This window comes from Scleropages formosus, chromosome 22 (assembly GCF_900964775.1).
Source record: "Scleropages formosus chromosome 22, fSclFor1.1, whole genome shotgun sequence".
Classification (NCBI taxonomy): domain Eukaryota; kingdom Metazoa; phylum Chordata; class Actinopteri; order Osteoglossiformes; family Osteoglossidae; genus Scleropages; species Scleropages formosus.
In genome coordinates this window covers 18,516,285-18,538,352 of record NC_041827.1, presented here as the reverse complement: position 1 = coordinate 18,538,352, position 22,068 = coordinate 18,516,285, and the positions used below count along the sequence as shown (strand labels likewise).

At 44.1% G+C, this 22,068-nt stretch overlaps 1 protein-coding gene across 2 annotated transcripts; it reads left to right on the top strand.

Moving 5' to 3' along the window:
- The first annotated feature begins 48 nt into the window (after nt 1–48).
- ptpdc1a (protein tyrosine phosphatase domain containing 1a) lies at nt 49–16,133 on the top strand. Of its 2 annotated transcripts, XM_018734015.2 has the most exons (11): nt 49–250; nt 6,440–6,541; nt 8,075–8,246; nt 8,687–8,767; nt 8,901–9,019; nt 9,551–9,688; nt 10,206–10,837; nt 10,952–11,380; nt 12,819–13,016; nt 15,174–15,284; nt 15,772–16,133. In XM_018734015.2, the coding sequence occupies exons 2-11, from the start codon at nt 6,448–6,450 to the stop codon at nt 15,904–15,906; spliced, it is 2,109 nt and encodes a 702-aa protein (XP_018589531.1). In that variant the 5' UTR covers nt 49–250; nt 6,440–6,447; the 3' UTR covers nt 15,907–16,133. The 2 variants fall into 2 exon arrangements, with proteins under 2 accessions (XP_018589531.1, XP_018589528.1); XM_018734012.2 differs by having other exon boundaries at nt 10,206–11,380.
- Nucleotides 16,134–22,068: the final 5,935 nt, after the last annotated feature.

Here is a 22,068-nt window from a genome sequence, read left to right as displayed (position 1 = left end):
CTGCAGGGTCACGTGCTCCTGCGCCGGCCAATGAGGGGCGGCGCCTCGAGCCGCTGAAAGCATCCCTCGGAAAGGCGGCTAAGAACCGTTAGCTTCCCTCCCCCGGCGAAGAAGTTGAAATTTCAGCCGCAGTGACGACAAAGCCCGAGGAGATGGGGCTCCTAGCAGTGCCCTGCCTTCTCGATTCGGGCCGCTGCAGCGCGGAGAACCGTCGGTTCTCCATTAGAAGCGACAGAAGAGACTGAAACAGGTATGGCCATGGAGCGCTGAGCCGAACGGCTAACGCACACAGGCACTGAGGCAGCTAAATTATTATGTTCGAAGCCAGAGAGGTGAGAGGACGGACGGGAGGAGCTGGACAGGATTGAGGCTGGAAATAGCCCCGGCACATTTCTGAGGGGCTTTGTTTATTTTTATTTAGCCATCGAATAACTGATTATAAACGGAAATTAATACAATTCTCAGTGTAAGACGTTCAGTGCGCGTCTACTTCGGCTGTGTGTGTGGCGAAGCAGCAGAGGTTCTCTGTCTCTCTTGCGTGATGAAGAGTGACAGACAGAGTCACAGACCACTGACTGATGATGCTGTTAACCAGCTGGTTAATTAACTTAGGTTGTTACTGTCATATACATATATATATATATATATATATATATGATATATATAAATTCAAGTACCGATAATCGGATAAGAAACGAACCACGTCCAGGAGATGTACAGAACTCAACCAGCTGGTTTTGAGACACAGCCACTGTATTAGTATTTTAACTATAAAATTATTCATGAACGTTTTATGCAGAGTAAGTAGCAGTGATTGACCTGTTTATCTATGATTTTTTTTTTTTTTTTAACTGGATCAGTCTAGGGTTAAATGCCCTGCTCAAGAGGACTGACTACAGGAGTAGGAGGGACTGGGACTGAAACTTTAACAGCCTTCAGGGTGACGTCTGATCTTTAACTGCTGTGCCACCTGCTGGTGAATAACAAGCTTGCTCGTGCATTTGGAATATTATACAATTTTCTGCACAGCTGACAAGCACTGCATGCTTTATGTATAGTGTTTGAGTTAGAGATTTGTAGAAACACTTCATTGTAGTGAATAAACTTGTTTTTTGCTCCAACTCGGTTGATCTCACTGAACAGGTTGTTCTCGGTATATTATTAGAGGGAAGAAGGTATTTTTCTTTATTTTTATCTAAGTTGGTCTTATACAGTCCTGCTGGGATCTGTTTGCCTCTAAGTAGAAATCAGATGTACTGGTGAAAAAAAAGATGGCTGAAATTATAAACAAATTAAAACCAAAATTTTTAAAAATGGCATTCCAACAGCAGAAACAACCCTGAAGAAATATTTGCTGTAAAATGTTTGTCAGATGTGATGTTGTGCACAAATATTCATTCTTTTAAAATGTGAACTTTTGTTTCTGCGTAGCTCCGTAAGTTTTTAGATTTTTAACGTATCAAAAAGTTTAAGTATTGTATGTCATATTACAAACACAGTGGGGACCAGAGATCTGAATTGTTCATAAGTCCTTAAACTATGCCATCAATAAAAGCTTAATAATACAGCTTGGTTCTTTAATTCACTGATGGGTCAGGTTCTCTTAATACATCAGATAAACATATATTTAAAAATTCACTGTAAGACTTTGAGTGAATTTCTTTATCAGTTGCTCATACACTGTCCCTCTATACTGAAACCATTGGCCATTTGACAGGATACAGCATGGACACCAGTTTATTTTATTGACATGACGCACAACCTCCTATTCAGTGTGTTGATCTGCTTACATAATGACACAGTGCCATATTAGCTGTGTGCATCAGATACCTCAGGAAGATGAGGCAAAGAAGGGTATGTACCAGTGTAATGGAGAATCACATGGGGTGAACAGATTTACAAAGTGTTTCACATTAAATGCTGGCCACATGTTATCATGAACTTCCACACAAGTGGCCACAAGGAAGAGAGCGGAAACATCTTACACAGGTTTGTCAGTATTGGGACGTTTTCAGTTTCCTATCAGAGTGTAATGGGCACAAACGTCTACTTAATTGTTGGATAGTTGCTCTCAGTGTCTGTGATATAGCTATAATGCATAAAAATATACTGGGTGAAATTGCACCTTTACAGCATGTCCTCTGTAAAGGTGCAATTTCACCCAGTTTCACCCTTACAACACTGTTTGAGTGTCTGTTCTAGGTGCATTGTGCTGCTGTGTAATGGTGGAACGTGGAAATGCAGGAAATTTTTAGTCCACAACAGAAATCTTAGAAAATGGTTAAAAATGGCAATTAAAGATAAAAAAAATGGAAAAAAACTGTATCTTTGAAAAGTTGTAATTCATATATTTATAATACTGGGTCGAAGTGTAGATTGGTGTCTCTTAACTTGCTCCTTTTACACAAGGTATCATGACCAAGTTCTTTGTATGTGAACTAATATGCACTTATGAGATAAACCTGTAAAACCACAAATCTGTACTATTAGGCAAAGCCTTCTTTATATTTGCAATAATGAAAGGTCCTGTTGGTAATCTCCTGTTCAGCTGCTGTGTAAACTTGCTCAGGGTTGATTTTAGTTTATTTATACTATGGGTGATTGATTTCAAGGGGGTGCGGTGGCGCAGTGGGTTGGACCGCAGTCCTGCTCTCTCGTGGGTCTGGGGTTCGAGTCCCGCTTGGGGTGCCTTGCGACAGACTGGCGTCCTGTCCTGGGTGTGTCCCCTCCCCCTCTGGCCTTACGCCCTGTGTTACCGGGTAGGCTCCGGTTCCCCGTGACCCCGTATGGGACAAGCGGTTCTGAAAATGTGTGTGTGTGTGTGTGTGATTGATTTCAGTTCCTTCATTATTTCACAGCCCTTGCAGTGAAAGGTTGACTTTTGTTACTTTTTTTCTTTTGGTTGGTTTTCGTTGTCATGAATAACTTAATAACACTTACACATTGTTCAGGCTACAATGCTACGTCCTAATGGAAGTTATAGAGGACATTCTATCCTCAGAAATTGTACAGAAATCCTGAAAATACATCAGATTTTTTCCTCCCTCCACCTCTCCTCCCCAGGGTTTCAGGAGGCTATGTAAATACAGATATATCAGTCAAGACTACATTGACTAGTTACAGTAACATCCTTGTGTCCTGTTTTTACTCAATTTGATTATTCATTGATTTACAGTGTTTTACCAATGTATCCAGCAGGGTGATTTTTACTGTAGCAGTTCAAGATTAGTACCTTTATCAATGCTTCCACAATAGCAGCAGGGATTTGAACCTGAGTGGTTCAGTCCAGTAGGGAGTGTGGTGGTGCAGCGGGTTTGGCCTGTGCCTGCTCTCTGGTGGGTCTGGGGTTCAAGTCCTGCTTGGGGTGCCTTGTGATGGACTGGCATCCCGTCCTGGATGTGTCCCCTCCCCCTCTTGCCTTATGCCCTGTGTTGCTGGGTTAGGCTCTGGCTCACCACAACCTCCCGTTTGGGATGAGCAGTTTTAGTCAGTGTGTGTGGTTCTATCCACTACGCCACCTACTGGTCCTGCATTTGAACTATTTAGAAATGCATTGTGTTCCTACACACAAGAAACGCTGATTGGAAACGCATGTCCCTCTACAATCTGTAAACTTGCTGATATATATATATATATTTATATGAACAGAAGCACTACTGTCATTTTAATTCTAGAGGGAACTTGCGACCAGAGAAACTCTGAAACAGCTGTTTGTTATAGAGAAAACACAACCCATGGGTCTTTATGCTTTGATTGAGAAGGTGTTAATAATGGTCTTTGTTGTCAGACATTTTTACCTCATAGTCATGTGATGCTTTTCATCTGCAGGAAGCTCATACTGATATTTAATAGAAGGATGCTCATGGTTGTCTGGGTTCGGTGGCTTTAAATGCCACTTAAACGTAGCTGCATTTATTTATCTTTTCCATTTTATGCAGTTTGCTTGATCCCATTCTTTTAATTTTCTTATCCTGCAGTGTGCTTGTCATACTACAAGTGAACATGGATTTGAAGTTCCTTTATGTCCGATTAAAGCATTGATTCCCGCTAACAGACCAGCTGCTTCTTGGGAAGGTTTCCTTGCTGTTATACAGCAACTGGCTAACACAATGCCATTCTTAAAACAAGATCTGAGCATAATGATAGCACCTGCAAGTAATTTATTTGTTTCATACTCTTTTTCCAAGTGTAGTGTGGTTCAGTAGGGTGTCTCTGTGTGTGTGTGTGTGTGTGTGTGTGTGTGTGTGTGTGTGTGTGTGTGTGTGTGTGTGGCAGTTAGCACCCTTGCCTTACAATCAAAGGGCCTAGATTTAAATTCCTGGTTCTGTCATAGCACCCTTGATCAAGGTGCTAACTGTGAATTGCTCCAGAACAAAAATATCAAACTGTATATGTGGGTAAATCATTGCAAATAACTTAGCATGCAAAACTTACAACTCAAGAGAAGCAGTATATGTCTCATTGTAATGTGATTTTGGTGAGCTCATGCAAGTGAATCTAAGGGTTAGGGATTTTCCATTTATGTGTGCTTTTTATGTAATATACCTCTGTCCGTAGCTTTCTAGTAAAACTAGATTTCAGACTGAATTCACATGTAAATTGCTGTGTCCTTTCCTCAGATTTGGAGGTAATACAGTTGCATTTAACATGTGTTTTTGGATCATTTCTCGCACATTAAAAAGTACTTTTTAATTATTTTATATGTGGACCTAGTTGAGTGCACAGATGCTTTTCTAAGTGGAGATGTCTAATTAATAGCAGGCGCAGTGTGAACAATGCTAGCCTTGTGCTTGCTTGTTTATTCACAAGCTTAGCGGGTGAACTATGTCGCAGCCCACGCGGTGGGCAGACACATATTCTGGCCTCGGCAAACACTGCTGCGGGTGTGGAGATAAGGACACCCATACACACACAAATTACACTTAGGAAAACAAAGGCTGATGTAAACCACACAGGCAGACAAACTGGCCCTTGCGTTATTTTTAGCAGCTCTTGGATGCGATTGGGTCGCTTGGACCTAAAACATTTTTCAGACGGAAAACTAAGTACAAAAATTTACTGGTTATTGTCCAAGGCAGCTTAAGTTATTTGTTCATTTCTCATTTTACAATTTTAAGTTTGTACCTTAAGCTACTTGCAGTGTTTTACCTATTTATACAGCCGTGGAATTTTTACCATATAAATTTAAGGTTAGTACCTTGATCAAGGGTACTCCAGCGGAAGGTGAAATTCAAATCTTGGTCCTTTGAGAAGAAGGTGGTAGCTGTACCTGCAATGCTACCTGCTGCCCCTGAAACTTTCTAATTCACTTAGACCTGATTTCTATTCTGCTTTCAAGCATTGTAGGTTCTAATACTATACGTTAGAATATTACTACAATATTTAAAAAAATGGTTTTCCATATTTGAGGTATATTGTGGGTAAATCATTACAACCGAAATCAAAGCAAACTGGAGCAGGTTGCTCTCGGGGAATTTATAATTTATAAGAACCGGTGCATGCATTATACATGAGGGAAAAGTCAAGAAACAAAGGCGTATCGTTTCGCCAGCAGTCGCTGTTGGCTATAATATGCAGTTTTGTGTCGGCAGAGGTAACGTGAGAGGTCAAGATTTCATCGTTGTTAGTCAGCAATGCCCGATGTTAACATGAGATGCGCCAAACATTTTGTAACCTGCAGTGCTGGCTTGTACGTGTGATTTATGTCAGTCAAGAAATGTTAAGCTGATAGGGGAGACAGGAGCTACTGCTGTCCTGTTATTTATTGATGGCGGACATGGGTAGCAGAGGAACTCAGCACTGGCATCACATTTGAACTGGGCTTACTGAGTTTGCCTGCAGTCAGATCAGAACCAATCAAGGTGTTCATTTCTCCAAGTGGAAAACTGCAGTTTTCTGCAGTAGCTCTATGTGAGAATAGCCTCCTGAGAGCCATCCATTCATTTTCTTCCACTCTATGAGATGTTTCTAAATGTCTCCCAAACTGTAAGTGCTACGATGCTGTTCTTAATCCCCTCCTCCATTCCAGAGCTGTGCTTTCAAACAATACAGTGTGTTTAAGGACAGAGCTTGGGCAACTGTAGAAATTGTAGTAATGATCCAAAACCTTTATTTTATTTTTTTTTTTTGCTGTGTTGCCGGAGGGTGTCACGGAGACCTTAGCGCAATTTCACCGTGTCTCACCTATCCGTTTCCCAGAAGGCAGTCGTCTAGGTTCTGGTATGGTATGGTATTGTGTGGTAGTCCAGGTGATTTACTGTGCAGCGTCTCCCCTGGGATGTTACAGGTGCTCTGTGCATGTAGTTCTGCCTCATTTGGTCTTTTGCCCCACCTTGCTAGCATTTTGTCTGGATGTTTACCGTAGTGCCTGTGGGGCTGAGGCTCAGCACTGCGTGTCTGTTTGATTTCCTCACGTGTTTCTCCACCCCACCCCCTCCAGGGACTGCCATGGCAGCCGGCATAAGCCTCCACAGCGACCTGCCGCACGCTATGCACAAAGTCAGCATCGTGGAGTCCACCCAGGGAACGGAAATGGAGATGGGTATGACATTGGATTGACATAAGCATTTGGGTTGTGGGTAAAATAGGGAATGATGTGATGTTAAAATTTATTTTATATATATGCGCACGCGCGCGCACACACACACACACACAATTTTAAAAAGTCTTTCTGACAAAGAAGGGAACTTTTGGTTGGTGTTGCTTTTGGTGAAGAGAAAGTGGGTGCCTAATGTCAAATTTTGCAAAGTGCCTGATTTTACACTCTTAATTTCATTAGTGATGCTCTGTCTTTGGTGCCTGAGAACTCATTTTTAAGTCAGTTATCGTGTGCTCTGGGACGGATGCCAAACTAGATCAATGGCTAGTTGTAAGGCTCAACAGCAAAATGTGCCCTGTAATGATCCACTCTTTGCAGCTGGGGATCTTTCCATTTCTGGTCAGAAGGATGTAGGTGTTTCATGTGACATGGAGCTTGAATAATTGAAAACCTAATGGTGTCATTGTCTTGTTGGATCTCACTGAATCCTGTTTGACAGTCAGATAAATTCAGCTGCCTATAATGGCTGGACTGATCAAAATACGTTACACCTTCTTTTGAGATTTACAGTAATATCAGTTAGCAACAATTAAAGATGTGTCGTAGATGAATATTTCTTAAATTTCCTAAAGAGGTTTTTGACTACTCTGAAGTGCAGTTTTATTAAAGCCTTAGAGCAGCATAAGGGGGAAAATATATATATATATTTTTTATGCTCAACAGTTCTTACATTTTTCCCACTGTAGAAGAGGATATGATACCATGTGCATGTTTTCGTAACTATTGCACACGTCTCATCTTCATGTGTGGATACAGAGGCTCTGCTCTGCCTCCTACTGATGACTTAGGGGCTGGTTGTCATGACGACACTTCAAGCGCAACCGATGAAACCAATGGATTGTGTTGACATCGTGTTCCACTTGTGTGCCAGTGGGCTATTGTACTAGCAGTGATTCACCGGTAGTTTGGAGTGTGGATAGATCGCAGCTTCAGTTTGTGGCTTTAAGTGAGGGGGAAATGGAGCGACACAGACATAGAGTTCAGAGCAGCTCTGGAAAGAGTCGCCGGCATTCTGCCTCGGATGTCGTCGCAAAGGTGTTGCAGCGGCGGCGCAGCTCAGCGGTGGAGACACTCTCCCGCTCCACACAGCAAGTCATGGTGGTGCTCAGCGCAACCGGAGACCAAGCGGACCCTAGGGGAATACAATGTAATGTCATCCTGCGGAGCGCTCCAAACACTAACGCTCACACCTCTGTCAGCGGTCTCTGGGAAACCGGTTCGGCTGCCTCTAAGAGTAGTGAACGCAAAGTATGCAACATATTGATTGTAGATATTTGGTTAGAGCTAGAATATGATGCATCAACATATTGATTGAAGCAACTTTTTTTCATGCCAAGGTCAGCTGGAAGACTTGAGCCCGTGGAGACCACAGCTTTGTGTGTGTGTGTGTGTGTGTGTGTGGCATGTAGACAAACCAAGATGTTTTTATAAAATTTTCCGTAATTTTTATTTGTTCTTTCCCCCCCGTCCCACCAGTGAGTGTCCGGGTCCCAACTGCAAAGTACACGAAGGTGGGGGAGACGCTGAGACATGTGATTCCAGGCCACATGCAGTGCTCCATGACCTGTGGGGGCCGTGCCTGCAAGTATGAGAACCCGTCACGCTGGAGCGAGGAGGAACAGGCCATCAAGGGCCTCTACTCCTCCTGGTAAGAGATGTCACAAACCGCAACCCCCCACCCCCCCATTATTTATTTATCTGATGCCATTTTCCAGCGTGACTCACAGTGTTAAGCTACTTAAAATGATTTACATGTTTATACTGCTAGTATTTTTTCTGTATCAGTTCAGGGTAACTAACATGAAGGGTACTATAACAAGAGGAAAGATTCGAACCAGGGTCCTTGATGTGGGAGCTTTGGAAATTTCAACTTTTTTGTAGATTTTTTTTTCTTCTGAGCCGTTTTAGTTGACATGCTATAGTCAAGGGTTCAACTGGAAGGCCACTTCTGACCTTTGAACCTTGTTTCTGGCAGGGCCTCTTCCTTAGTTCAAAATGGGAATTTCTTTAGAGAGCAAGATAATGAGAACATAGACGCATAAAGTAAATGAGCATTAAATTACCGGCACAGTATTCTCTCCGTTTCAGGATCACTGACAACTTGCTAGCGATGGCAAGGCCTTCAACAGAAATCATACAGAAATACAACATCATCGACCAGTTTCAAGAGTACGTATCAGCAGTGTTCATAAGTGGCACTGACAGAAATGATTGTTGTAAAATTCTTGTTGGTCTCTTGAGCCATGGAAGCCAGGCAGATTCTGACACCTTGCAGCTCACGCTGGTTGTGGTCTCTGCACAGCTGTGGCCTGCGGACTGTGATCAATCTGCAGCGCCCGGGGGAACATGCCAGCTGTGGCAACCCTCTAGAGCCAGAGAGTGGCTTCACGTACCGGCCGGAGATTTTCATGGAGGCAAGCAGTAAGTGATAATTTTCCCCCCCTTCCTTGACCCCGTGGCCCTCGTTGACTCAAGTGCTGTTCATGACCAGCTGCTCTCCTAATTGCAGTAAAGCAGTATGAAACACCTTGGATGACTCTTGAGATCATTTTGTTGCAAGTAATTGATTTGTTTTTTCCGTAGATGTGTCATAGTAATATGATTTTAGACGGATCCGAATGTAAAATGTTTTATATTTCAGCTGCACTGAGCTGAGAGTAGCTGAATTTGACTGCTTTATTATGCAAATGTTTGAGTCGTTGACATTTTCCAAAATTTTGTTTTGCACTTGCATGGTAAGAGATCTCAAAGATGTTTTAATAGAAAATCATGAGTTATTTGCATAAAGCACCACAAGACGAGTTCATGAGCAAAGACACCCGTTTACAATAAGAACTTTTTCTGCTTTTTAAGGTCAAAGCATGAGCAAGGGTATAACTGATTTTAAACTGATCTGCAATTCAGGAAGTTGACACCACATATTGGAAGAATGACAGTGGTTTAAATTTTCAGTTTATTTCTACAATTTTGGATGGAAAGACTACGGGGTTGCTTCTCTGACTACCATTCTGGACATGGTGAAGGTCATGTCATTTGCTATTCAAGAGGGAAAAGTTGCTGTTCACTGTCATGCCGGACTTGGACGAACAGGTAAAAAAAAAAAAAAACTCGCTACAAATTGTTTTAATTATGGAACTTTTTTCTTTTGCTTTGTCAACAGTATTAATGCTAGTAGGATGGCAAGGTGGGTAAACTCGGTCTGTGTGAAGGTTGCATGTTGCCCCCACATTCACCTGGGTTTCCTCAGACAGTACAAAGATGTGTTTCAGGTTAATTGGTGACTTTAAATTGTCCCTGGTGTCTGTGTGCGTGCATCCAGTTCTGGACATGACCTGCCTGACACCCTATGGTTCCAGGAAAGGCTCTGGACCACTGTAACCCTGAACTGGACTAGTGGCTACTGCAAATGGATGGATTAATGTTAGTAATCAGAATCTACTGCTGTGAGGAATTACCAGTCTTTTTTAGAGTCTCTTTGCTTAAATGGAGTTGCAATGTGTTCCAAAGAAACTGATCATTCTGCTGGAATTTTATAGCGGAATAAGGAAGTATGTGAACCAGTCATACACTAATGATTGCTTTGTGCTCGGTTTCTTTTGCCGCGCAGGTGTGCTGATAGCGTGTTACCTGGTGTTCACAACGAGGATGAGCGCAGACCAGGCCATCCTGTTTGTGCGGGCAAAGCGGCCCAACTCGATCCAGACCCGGGGCCAGCTGCTGTGTGTGCGAGAATTTGCCCAGTTCCTGGTTCCGCTCAGAAGTGTGTTCTCCTGTGCCGAGCCCCGGACCAACGCTGTCACCCTTGCGCAGTACCTTACGCGTCAGCGCCACCTTCTGCACGGCTACGAGGCACGCCGGTTAAAACACGTGCCTAAGGTCGTTCAGCTTGTCTGCAAGGCGCTGCTGGATGTTGCTGAGGGCCGGCAGGCCAGCCAGGAAGAGGTCTTGGAGATCCCTGACCTCACTGCTGAAGTGGAGAAGACTGTGTCTCAGCAGGCCATCCAGCAACTGGGCAAGGAGATGATGGGGAAGGGTATCGCTGTGGTACAGGCCTGCCTGTCTGATCCACCCACGCTAGCGAAACTGCCGTCGGCCGCACTCCATAACATGTGGACGAGAGATGACGTGGACAACAACCAGCCTTCGTTCTGCCTCCGGAAGACCCATAGCTACAGTGATTCAGACCTCCAAGGGCTGGCGTCCATGCTAACGTGGGCGGAGAGTCCCTTGAATCTCCTGGTGTGCCAGCCCTTCTCTGGTATCCCCGACAAACTACGCTTGTCCCAGAGTGACGTGACAGAGGTCTGTGTCTCTGCTGACCTGCACTTCTTGCCTGTGCTGTCTGTCCACCAGGCCTCTGGCAGCAATCCCTCACCAGACTTGTTCCCCACCCCACCTTGGGAAGCAAAGGCACGGCCCAGCGTCGCTGACAGCTCACCGCTGTTCCGGCGGAGAAGGAAGCCGCTGAGCGAGTCCCAGCGCAGCATGTCCCTGGGCTCCTGGGGAAGGGGGCACCCCCCTGCTGTTAAGTCAGTTGTCCCAGCCTGGCTCACAGAGCATCGTGCAGAAGTCCCACCAGACCCTGACGGGTTGTCCTCTGCTGCTGACCACCTGGCAACAAATACCATGGGAGATGATGGCGACAATAGGTCAGAGGTCCCCCTCATCACAGTACACACTGAACTCCCTCTGGAGGCCCGGCGGCTGCTAGTAGCCCAGGCGCTGTCTCTGGACCTCGATCAGGATGGCAAGGAATACAGACACAAAGTCCTAAAGTGGCAGGTATGTGCACTGAAGTAAATTCTTCTGAAGTATAAATATTTGCAGTTTTTCTGCATCAGTATGGGCCAGCAGATAGTGTACTAATTAGAGCTGTCGCCGTAGAAAATGAAGGGCCTGGATTTGAATCTCCTATTGTAGTATCCTAGGTCAAACTTCTTAACTGAATTGATCAAGTAAAAATTACTTGACTGTACAAAAAAGGAAAATCATAAAAAACCTTTGCTACAGACTTAAAATTGCAAGTCAGCTTGGCAAAAATGAAATGACTGACCCTAATAATATACAAATTAATTGTGCCAGGTATTGTAATCAAATAGACTCAGAGGAAATAGCAAAAGCAAAGAAACTGATCCTGATTGTCCAATCCAAGGGGTTTTATGTTTTGGCCACAAAGGAAACAGTCAACAGTCAGCATCTCTCCCTCACCCTGGAACATGGGCACCCCAGGATACGGCCTCTTTGTGTGTGATTAGCGGCTTCTGGCTTGAGTGACAGCAGTCGGTACACTTATGATCAGCAGTTTCTGTGTGTTGCATGGTTGTCAGGTGTGTGCCACTGCTGTGCTGCTGCGCTTCTGGGCCAACACCTAAGCCTCCAGCAGTTTTGGGATAGTGAATTAATTTGACAGCTCATATTAAAAAGTGGAAAATGAACACGACTGCCAGGAAGTTCAAGCATCTGACATTTCATGTTTTCTTTCATGCTCAGCCATTTGCTGTACCTTTGACTTGCAGTTTGGAAGTGCTTAATCCAGTTTAACCTCTAATTCAGATCCTAAAATATCGAATGTAAAATTACATATCAGCGCAAAGTCAGTCCACTCTTTTAAATGTGACCTGACATTATTTCTGAATTATTTTGAGAAGCAGGAAGTTGGCATATTTTATTAATGGGTTTGCATGCCATACTAGTAGTTCTTAGACTAAGAAAAAGATTTAAAAAGGGATACTATGTATAAGTGGCAAAATGGGAATCTGAATTGAAGACCCCTGAAAAGGAATTGCTGTAACTTTCACACATATCTGAGTAACTCCACTACAAACAAAGGAGGCCATTGCTGAGTGGGACTGCTAATCAGTGTCTCCTGTTAACCATTTCTGAGAGCATTCAGCAAAATTTCTTCATTGAAACATGTAGCTCTCCACTTTTTTCATGACTGTTACTAGATTTCATGAACAGAAGAATGAGTGTAAGTGTGCCATCTGATTTTTTGTTTCTCTTTTTACATCAGAAGTGTGCATCTCCTTGAAAGTGTAAAAGTACTATTACTTAGATTTTTTTTTAATTATTATTATTAAATACTGTTTATTTCAGTTGGGATAGCTCTTTCTTTTTCATCGGTAAAATGTGATTGGTGTTCTAGGTATAAGGTGTGGAACGAACGGTGGTGCTTAGTCCAAGCGGAAGACAAAGCATGGCTCATGCCTTTTTTTTGCAGACAGAGCTCAACTCCAGGGAGGGGGCATGGGACCGAATGTGCAATGAGAGGGACCCCTTTGTGCTGTCGGGCCTCTTGTGGTCCTGGCTGGAGCAGCTGAAGGAACCTGTTCTCTCGAAAGTGGACGTGCTGGAGTTGAGCAGACACAAAAGTGAGTGCTACCAGGACCCCCAGCATGCACTCAGCTGCCTGGACAAGGTGAGAAGGTCCATCACACCCTAGTTTGTGCATTAGCCTTTTAGCAATTTTTTTTTTTAAACACTCTGGACATCAGCCTTTTAAGATGTTCACTTATTTTTGTTCCAGTGATGGGACCTATGTGCTTCTTTTGCACAACAGGCACTCATATTATGTGAATTTCAATTTACAAGGACTTGTATGTTGTACCATAAAATTTTCCGAACAAAAATACGACCCTTAGTAACGATGAGTACCTCACAGGGCAAGCAGCCCTCCCACCCCTGTGATATGGCTTCCCTTCCACATCTGTTGTCTCGTGACCGTGCGCTGGCTCGCAAGAATCTATCTCAGAAATCTTGTGACATTTTTATCATACTGTAAAAGAATCTGTCATAATAAGCCAAAAAGGTAAAGTTTATGTGCTAAAAATTGACACAGCAAAAAGACAAAGGGTGGCCTCCCCTATGAGTTCCTATGAAAGGCATTATTACAAACTAATTTTTGTGATGTATTATTCTTTCACCATAAATGATACTGTACAAATAGCTCAGCAGAATGGGATTATAATAATGATGACATTGCAAGAATTGCCTTATTATGTAGTCTTGTAATGGTAATTTAAAAAAAAATATGTAGTACATTTTAAAAATAGCTTCTCAAAGCATTTTACGTTAAAAATGTTATTTGGGCTACAATTCTAAAGCAAAGAGATCTTCAATAAATATCAACTATCCAACTAACCTTCTCTTCTAGTGCTAGGTTATAGTGAGCCAGAGTATATCCTGGAAGCACACAGTGTGAAATGGGGTTCACAATAGAGAGATAATATAAATGATGATAGGGAAAGGTGATTTTTATTTATTTATTAACATCCAGGTATGATGCATAGATGTGATTTGAACACATGGGTGTGGCCTTAAAGGTGTCCAGAGCAGTTTTGATAACTGAACTTTATTGGCATTTAAAATATAGCAGAGGAATTTAGCATGTTTGGTCAATTTAAATTAACGGCAATGAAGTGTGCTTTTTACAGGTCCACTTGTTAATCCATAAAATTTGCTATTTCACACACGGTGAATTCATCTACATTGTAAAACTACTCATTAGTCTGCCAGTTTGCACACCTCCACCCACAAAAGAGGTTTAAACACCTGTCCTTATATTTAGTGCTTGTTAATCCGTAGTAATAGTGCTTGTTTGACATCAGTGAAATATCAGTTCACATATTTTAGGACGCATATACAAATGCCAGCGGTGTTACCCATTTGCCAGACACAGTGTAAAACAGTACGCAGTATTGCATCTTGCATTTGTTAGTCATTGAAGTGAAACATGAAATTTGTTTATAAAGAAAGAATGCCAAAGGCAAGTCAAGAAAAAATTGGTAGTAATTTCAACTGACAGTGGAAAATTTGACACCGTACGGTTGGCGATATTCTGAAGACAGAGAAGTGGTCTGTTGTGTATGCGTCTGTTTCTTCATCACGAAATAAGCCAAAGCATGTGACAGGTGCAAACATGAAGAATTGGAGAAGGTTAACACAACAGGACAGGTAGATGGTAACCTTTTCTCTACCTTTGAGAGAGTTTTTCTTTCAACACCGAATAAAAGCTATGTTGTGTATGTGCTGTCCTACCATGTGTTTTTACAAGGCACGCTCCAAAGGCTGTATCGATACCTGCGCACTTCTCGCTGTAGGCCTGTTCTCGTTAATCGGCCCAAATTTCCGAAAACAAAATAGGGTGGACTGTTGTGTGTGTATGTGTGTATAGGCTGTCTCTTGACCAGATCTGTTGCATTCACAAAATAACTCTTCACTTTCGTATTTCTTTCAGCTGCCATTGAGAGTCATAGTGATATCCTGTTTAGAGTGAGGATGTTAATTGTCATCTTTAAAAGCTCTATAGGATACTATTTTAGAAATCCTAAAACTGAAAATACGAATCGGTAGGAAAATACACCATGCAAGTTATGTGATTCAGGAATACTTTGAAAGCAGCTAGAATTGACAGAAAAGTGTTAATTGGTGTGATCACACCAGGTAGTCAGTTTAACATACTTGTGAAGCACTTTCATGCTGTGTCCTGACTTTTGAAATACTGTACTTCATCATGAATGGAAAGGGAATATTCCATAGGCAGGATGTCCGCTCACTGTTTCCCCCTGTAATCCAGGGCCCCAGACAAACACTGCTGTGTATCCTGGACTGCGCAGCGCACGTCGCGGAAGTACCCCAGGAACTGGAAGATGCTTTTCTGCAACGCACAATAAAAGCTTTCACAAAGGTTGGTTAATTTCCATTTTGCTGTACTGCTACAGCATGCTGGATTGAATGGAATATTTGTCTTTATAGATTATTCTTCAGTAAACATTGTTTGACTGGGAGATATGCTAGCTGGGACACCTGGTAGTGTAGTGGTTACACCTGCTACCTTTAGACTCAAAGGTTGCAGGTTTAAATCCCATCTCTGGCTATAGTACCCTTTTTCCAGTAAAATTACCCAGCTGTATAAATAGGTAAATAATTGTATTTTTACTTTAAGTTGCTTTGGAAAATATCAACTAAATGAATAATTGCAAATATGACAAAAATGAGCCCAGTAGCTCTCATTTGTACAGTATAGCCCATCGAAGGGCATTTGTTTCCTAAAGCCATGTGTGCAAAATTCTTGGGGGTCAATGATAGACCCCCAACTCCCCGGTCTTCGAGCGACTCTAACACGTGGAGCTGTTTTGTACCAGCACGACTCCCGCCAGCCTGTTCTCTTGCAGATGCGGCCCAGTTCCGATGAGGGGGCAGCCGTGTATGAATCCCTGAAGGCCATCTTGGCCCCCGTCTTACACGAAATGAAACGGAGAGCTGCTGGAGAGTCGCAGATAATGTGCCAGTGCTTGCACGGCCCCTGATGTCCCCTCCACCGACTCTTCTTCAAACAGCCCTTGGGGGAGAAGCTATAGTGAACGTTAAGTTCAGACATATTTGCTGAACTTTGAAATAAAGCTTAGATTTGGGTCAAAAGTATATTTTCTCTGCTGCTGCATTTTTTTCTAAACGAACGTTAATGCATTTAAGACGTGATGTAACTGCTGCATCAAATATGTTTTGATGATTATTTATCATTGGCTCCCATGCTGCTGCCATGTGTATGTGCCATGTTTGTCAGTTTCTGAATTGTTCATGGTTTTTAAGTATTGTATGATGTTCCTTGTGTTTTCTGTGATACTTGACATGTATTATGAAAATGTTCGAGTTTAATATATTTTACTGCTTCTAACATTTTCTGATTAATTTTATGTTGCATTTGGTTGTAATGTTTTATTTGAGAATGAGTAGGTTCTTCACATGTTCCACAAAATACAGAAAAATCCCTTTTAGAAACTGTTGAACCAAAAAGTAAAATTTTTAAAGCCTGATATTGAAAGAAAACAAAAAATGCATGAATTTGGCAAAGGTATTACTAGATTCCAACTTTCCTGGGAACTATTGTGAACCTCAACTTTATTTTAAAATCTTGTTGCAGTTATCTTACATTATGATCTTTTTGAAGGCTGATTTTTATGACAAAAGATTAGCGATTGGGCATCTGGCTACATTTTTTTTAATTGTACAGCTTAACTAAAATGGCTTTTTAAAAATGTTTGAATAACAACGTATACGGCCGAGCAGGAGGTTTCAACACCAAAGAAAGCGCTGTTGACAGTACTATGTTGTGTTCCAACTCTGACCTCATCCTGTGTCACTGGAAGCTCTGGCCCAGTTCTAATGTGCATGCGGTGATGAGCGGAACCAAGTGAGATGGACCGCAGCTCCGCACCGTGGACGCAGCACAAGCACCGTTAAGCACACTTAAGGGTTTTATGTCTCCTTGATGTACTTGTGAAATGTTAATTTCCAGTTCCAGATGTGACAAGTATTTCCCCATTATTCGATTTGTAATAAATGTTCTTGGAAGAGAAGTGCCATTTTAAGTGTTCTGCAAGATAAACAGGTTTTATGCAATACTTTTTTTCTTCTCTCCCCATCACTGTTCCCACACTTAATGGAATGGGTGAGTAATGGAATTTCCTTCCCAGTTTCTGCCCAAGTGACAGCTAATCTTGGCACAGTTATTTTTACACTCGGTTGGAGAATGTCATGTGGTGACAGATGCAGGAACTTAGTTAATAAAAATGGGCATTTTTGTAGGATGTTATTACATAGTACAGAAGATAAACTGTTTCTCTTGGCTCAGTGATGCTCATTTTTACATTAAACATACTGCTTAACTCATTTATAAGACTACTGACCTACCTTAAGAACATCTGATGCGCAATGTTTTAAATATACTTACACTATACAAATAGACACATTTTCTGAGCCACTTGTCCCATACGGGGTCGCGGGGAACTGGAGCCGAACCCAGCAACTCAGGCCGTAAGGCTGGAGGGAGGCGGGACACACCCAGGACGGGATGCCAGTCCATCGCAAGGCACCCCAAGTGGGACTCGAACCCCAGACCCACGGGAGAGCAGGACCTGGTCCAATCCACTACACCACCACGGCCCCCCTTATACAAATACAGAAAAACTTAATTATTACTCTGTTTCCAAGGTGAATTGCAATATGTGATTTGTACACTTAGCTGCTTACAATGATTTACCCGTTTACAAAGCTGGGTCATTTTCACTATATCAATTCAGGGTAAGTACCTTGATCACTGGTAGTGTGATTCAAACCCTTGCCTTTCAAGCGCAAGGCCACAGCTCGGACCACTGCTGCCCCAGTAGTCTTGAAAAGGTGTCTTGGTGTTACAAGAAAACCGCTTTTACATTTTCTAAAATAAATGGAAGTCCACTCAAAGTACTGTGCTCACGGTAAATAAACGATTTGTTCTAGAATGCTGTGCTCTGAAGAAGCTTCAGACGTTCCTGGAATGAATGGTCGTTGAACCAGACAGTGAGGTATTTTTGCAGTGGAAATGCTTTGTTAAGGTCTGCCTTACGTAAGTCTTCGGAGTGTTTCAGTTCCTCCAGCGCCGGTCGTCATCACGTAGTGAAGGTTCAAGGCTATGAAACCTAAACCGTAGACCTCTGGATAACTGCCTTCCCATGCTAAGTACTGAGATAGAGGAAAACGGCAAACAATAACCATTAAGGTATCACCTCTCATCACTACTCAAGATGTTAAGTCCTTTACTGCGATCGACACATGCGGCATGTTGGAAATCTTGCACTGTTTCTCAGACCAGGAAACATCATAAATAGGAGCAGAAAGCGCGGACTGTCGACACACTAACTACATGCAATGCACACACACACACACACACACACACACCTAATGAAACCACACACACTTCACACGCAAGAAAAACCTTTGAGAGATGTACTGCCAGTCACGAGGACCAGTTACTGCACATAGTGATTTTAAGAGGTAGTTAATGCGGGTGCAGAGATATTCAGGGTTTGTTGCGCTGCTCTGCACGTCTTTGTCATTCAGGTATGCTGTCCTGGGGAAAATCTGTCCACAGACTTGCTCCTTTGGGTCGTGATGCTCTCACATCTGTGACGCTGCAGGCTTAATTTGCTCTTTCTCCAGATGAACACGCCTTGACCGATGGTACGTGGGCCGTACGCCTGCGCGGGGCTGTATCGAGGTGCTCTGTTGCTGAAAGTTCTGGTCCAAGGATGCGTTGGGCTATTTTCACCACTCTTCGGAGAGTGTGTTTGCTCTTTGATGCTCCCCAGTCAGAACGCCACGGTTCAAGTTGGGCAGTTTTTTTTTTTGTGTGGGTACCAATCCTCTTTGGGTACCTGAAAACGTAGAATTGCTGCTGTGCTTTTTTCACTGCCCAACACACTTTGGTGGCATGTGCAGACCTGGGAGCTTGAAGGCAGTGTGTTTCAAAGAAAGCAGTCTGTGGAGAGTGGCCCTGGACAAGAGGTTTTGGTTGTATTGAGTCCTCTCCCTGGAAATGTCTTGCTCCTACTGTGTGGCCACCTCTTACCCAACAACTGGCCACTATTAGTTTTGAGCTATCCATCCATCCATCCATCCATCCATCCATCCATCCATCGTCAGCAACTGCTTGTCCCAAGCAGGGTTGCGGTGAGCCGGGGCCTTACCCGGCAACACAGGACACAGGGCCGGTGGGGGCACTCAGGAGAGGATTCCAGTCCATTGCAAGGCACCCCAAGCAGGGCTCGAACCCCAGACCCGCCACACAGCAGGCAGTGGCCGAACTTGCTGCACCACCACACCCCCCAGTTTTCAGCTAAAACTTGTAAAATTTTTAAAAATCAATTTAAAAGAAAAAAAAAAGATTCAAATACGTTATCTCCACAAACCCTGGCTGAGTACTGATTTTTGTTGACTAATTCATCCCAAAAAACATGCTATGTTTTTGTTCATCTTGTTGATCACCACCACTGATTAAGACCAGATATGAGCTGTAAACACTGAAGAGGTGAGCTGAATGAAGGTGGTCCAACACTCCTGTTTCTGTTTGTCTGAGTGTGTCTTAGTGGCAGCTGGACACAAACACGTGTGGCTTTTTGCTCCACAGCAGACAGAAATTTTAGAGAATAGAATAGCAAATAATAAACTGGGAAATATTACGGTAAAACAGTAAATCATTATTGCATAATCAAGACGACGTATGTGAGGAAAGAAACAGATGGTTAACATGCGATGAACAGATGAACCCACTATAGTGGCCACATTTATGCTGAACAACATTGAAAAAGGTGATTCCAAGGTTTCTCTCCAAAGAATCAGAAGAGTCCTATACATGTATAACAATTCTGATGTTCTTTAAAAATGTCCAATTTCTATCTTTCTAACCATTATCATTATAGTCCCTCCTGCATTTTAGCCAAGAGTTAGCAGTTTCAATAAACAAGACAAAGCTAAATATGACTATATACAAAATTTAATTTAGTACACTTTGATAGTGTGGTGGTGCAGTGGGTTGGTCCAGGTCCTGCTCTCCAGTGGGTCTGGGGTTCGAATCCCGCTGGGGATGCCTTGCGAGGGACTGGTGTCCTGTCCTGGGTGTGTCCCCTCCGGCTTTACGCCCTGTGTGCGGGGTTAGGCTCTGGTTCCCTGGGGCGGGTGGTTTGGCCCTGGCAGTCGGGCCTTGCCCAGGGGTCCCACCACCACACTTTGATAGTAAATATTTTTTATAAACTGATATGTGCTGGGGGGAGGTGCAGTGGTACAGTAGGTAGGACCGGATCCTGCTCTCTGGTGGGTCTGGGGTTCAAGTCCCACTTGGGGTGCCTTGCGACGGACTGGCGTTCTGTCCTGGGTGTGTCCCCTCCTCCAGCCTTAGAGTTAGGCTCTGGCTCCCCAACGATCCTGTATGGGACTAGCGGTTCAGACAATGTGTGTGTGTGATATGTTCTGTTTGTGGAGATCTAATTTGTCATTGTCACAGACTTACACCCATACAAAAGAAGCAACACTTATCCATTATCATACATTATTTAGAAAAATAACATTTATTTACAAATTATAATTCTATATGCTCCTATTTGTTATCTGCATGTCTCTATATCTAAAATAAAAATAACTTTGTCATATATGTACCTTTACTATTTTACAGACAGAAGTCTAAGGGCCACCACAAACCCCAGCACCTGCTTGGCTTCCAAAGGCCCAGTGGATCCCACAGAACCCTGGATATTTTATTATATTCTTCTCCTTATAATTAATAACATGACGCACAGCACCATGGGTTTGTTTAGACAGGGCAAAGAAGAATGCAAAGGCAACATTCATGACAAACAACTTATTTGAACACCAGCACCAGGGAAATAACGCTCTTAGTCCAAGGACCCAGCTTCCCGCGGGACTCATGCCAGCCATGCCAGCCATGCCAGCCATGCCAGCCATGCCAGCCATGCCAGCAGCCCTACGCTCTGCCTGCACACTGGTAAACACGGTCACCCCATCATTTTCCCCTTAAGTGCCCCCAGTGGTTGCATACCCACATTTCATAATTATTTCCCAGAATGCAACTATTTACATTTTGGAGTTTCCCTCCTAAAACAGTAACGCGGGGTCGTTACATAACCCCCTGTCAAAAAAACAGCAGCGTCCCCCGCTGCTGCCCACCCCACACAAGTGTCCCAATGTCCGACGCTGGTCTCACGCGCCTCCGGTCAGAGCGCAGGTCCCAGACGCTCAGCACTGGTGGTCGGGGTGAGGACACTCGCAGCAGCCCGCCATGGTGGCGCGCTCGGAGGTCGAGGTGGCCACCCTTGTCCTCTGTCTGCCCGGCCTCGGAACCGGTACGACTCCTTCACTCGCACACGGCACGTAGCAGACATGGCGGTGCCCACTTGGCTTTCGCCGATCGCTTCGCACTCCCTGCGGCTGACCGGCTCCCGTGGGACCTTCGTGCTGGCTCTCCGCAGCCGTTCCGCATTGTCTCAGCTCCGTTTTCAGGGGCAAACACCGCTGTTGCGCCCCGGTTGTCTCGCCGCGTGCCTTGCCGCTCAGTCACCTCTTGGTACAGAACCCTGACAAGCCACGCTGCTTGCCGCTCATGCCTCTGCTGCTTTGCCGCACTCCGAGTCCGCCGCGACGCTCGTAAAATCAGCCTCTTCTTGCTGCGCAGTCCCCCTCCTCTTGCGGCGTCTGGTCCGCCGCGCCGCTCTTTAGAAAGCTCGCCGGGGCTTCGGGCAGGCTGGGTGCTTTCTCCACGAAAATGGCGAAATCTTGCTCCGTGGACGAATTCATGTCAGCGGGTTCACTAACCTCCATCGCGGAGCCCTGCCTGTCCACGGACGAGTCGCGCTGCTCCGCGTTGTCGAGCATGTCGTCCGACCTGCCCGGGAAACCGGTGCTCACCGCGGGGCGACTTTCCTCAGCCCCAGTGCTTGATGGCGGTTTGCTGCCTCTTCCTGCCGCTCCTACTGCGGGCGCAGGGAAACCCTACTCGACCTGCTCACCCGCACCTCGCAGCTGTCCTCCGCCCTCCTTGCTACAGCGCGCTTCCCTGGGGTTCCCCTGGACACCCGTGCTCCGCCACTGCTCCTCTGCCTGGAGCTCCACCGTTACAGACGATTCTTCCGCCTGACACTGTT

Bases quoted from the DNA above. Each gene is read 5' to 3' on its own strand.
- ptpdc1a (XM_018734012.2), top strand. From the start codon at position 6,448: ATGGCAGCCGGCATAAGCCTCCACAGCGACCTGCCGCACGCTATGCAC. The intron at 8,247-8,686 runs GTAAGAGATGTC...TCTCCGTTTCAG, and splicing joins AAGGGCCTCTACTCCTCCTG to GATCACTGACAACTTGCTAG. The intron at 8,768-8,900 runs GTACGTATCAGC...GTCTCTGCACAG, and splicing joins ATCATCGACCAGTTTCAAGA to CTGTGGCCTGCGGACTGTGA.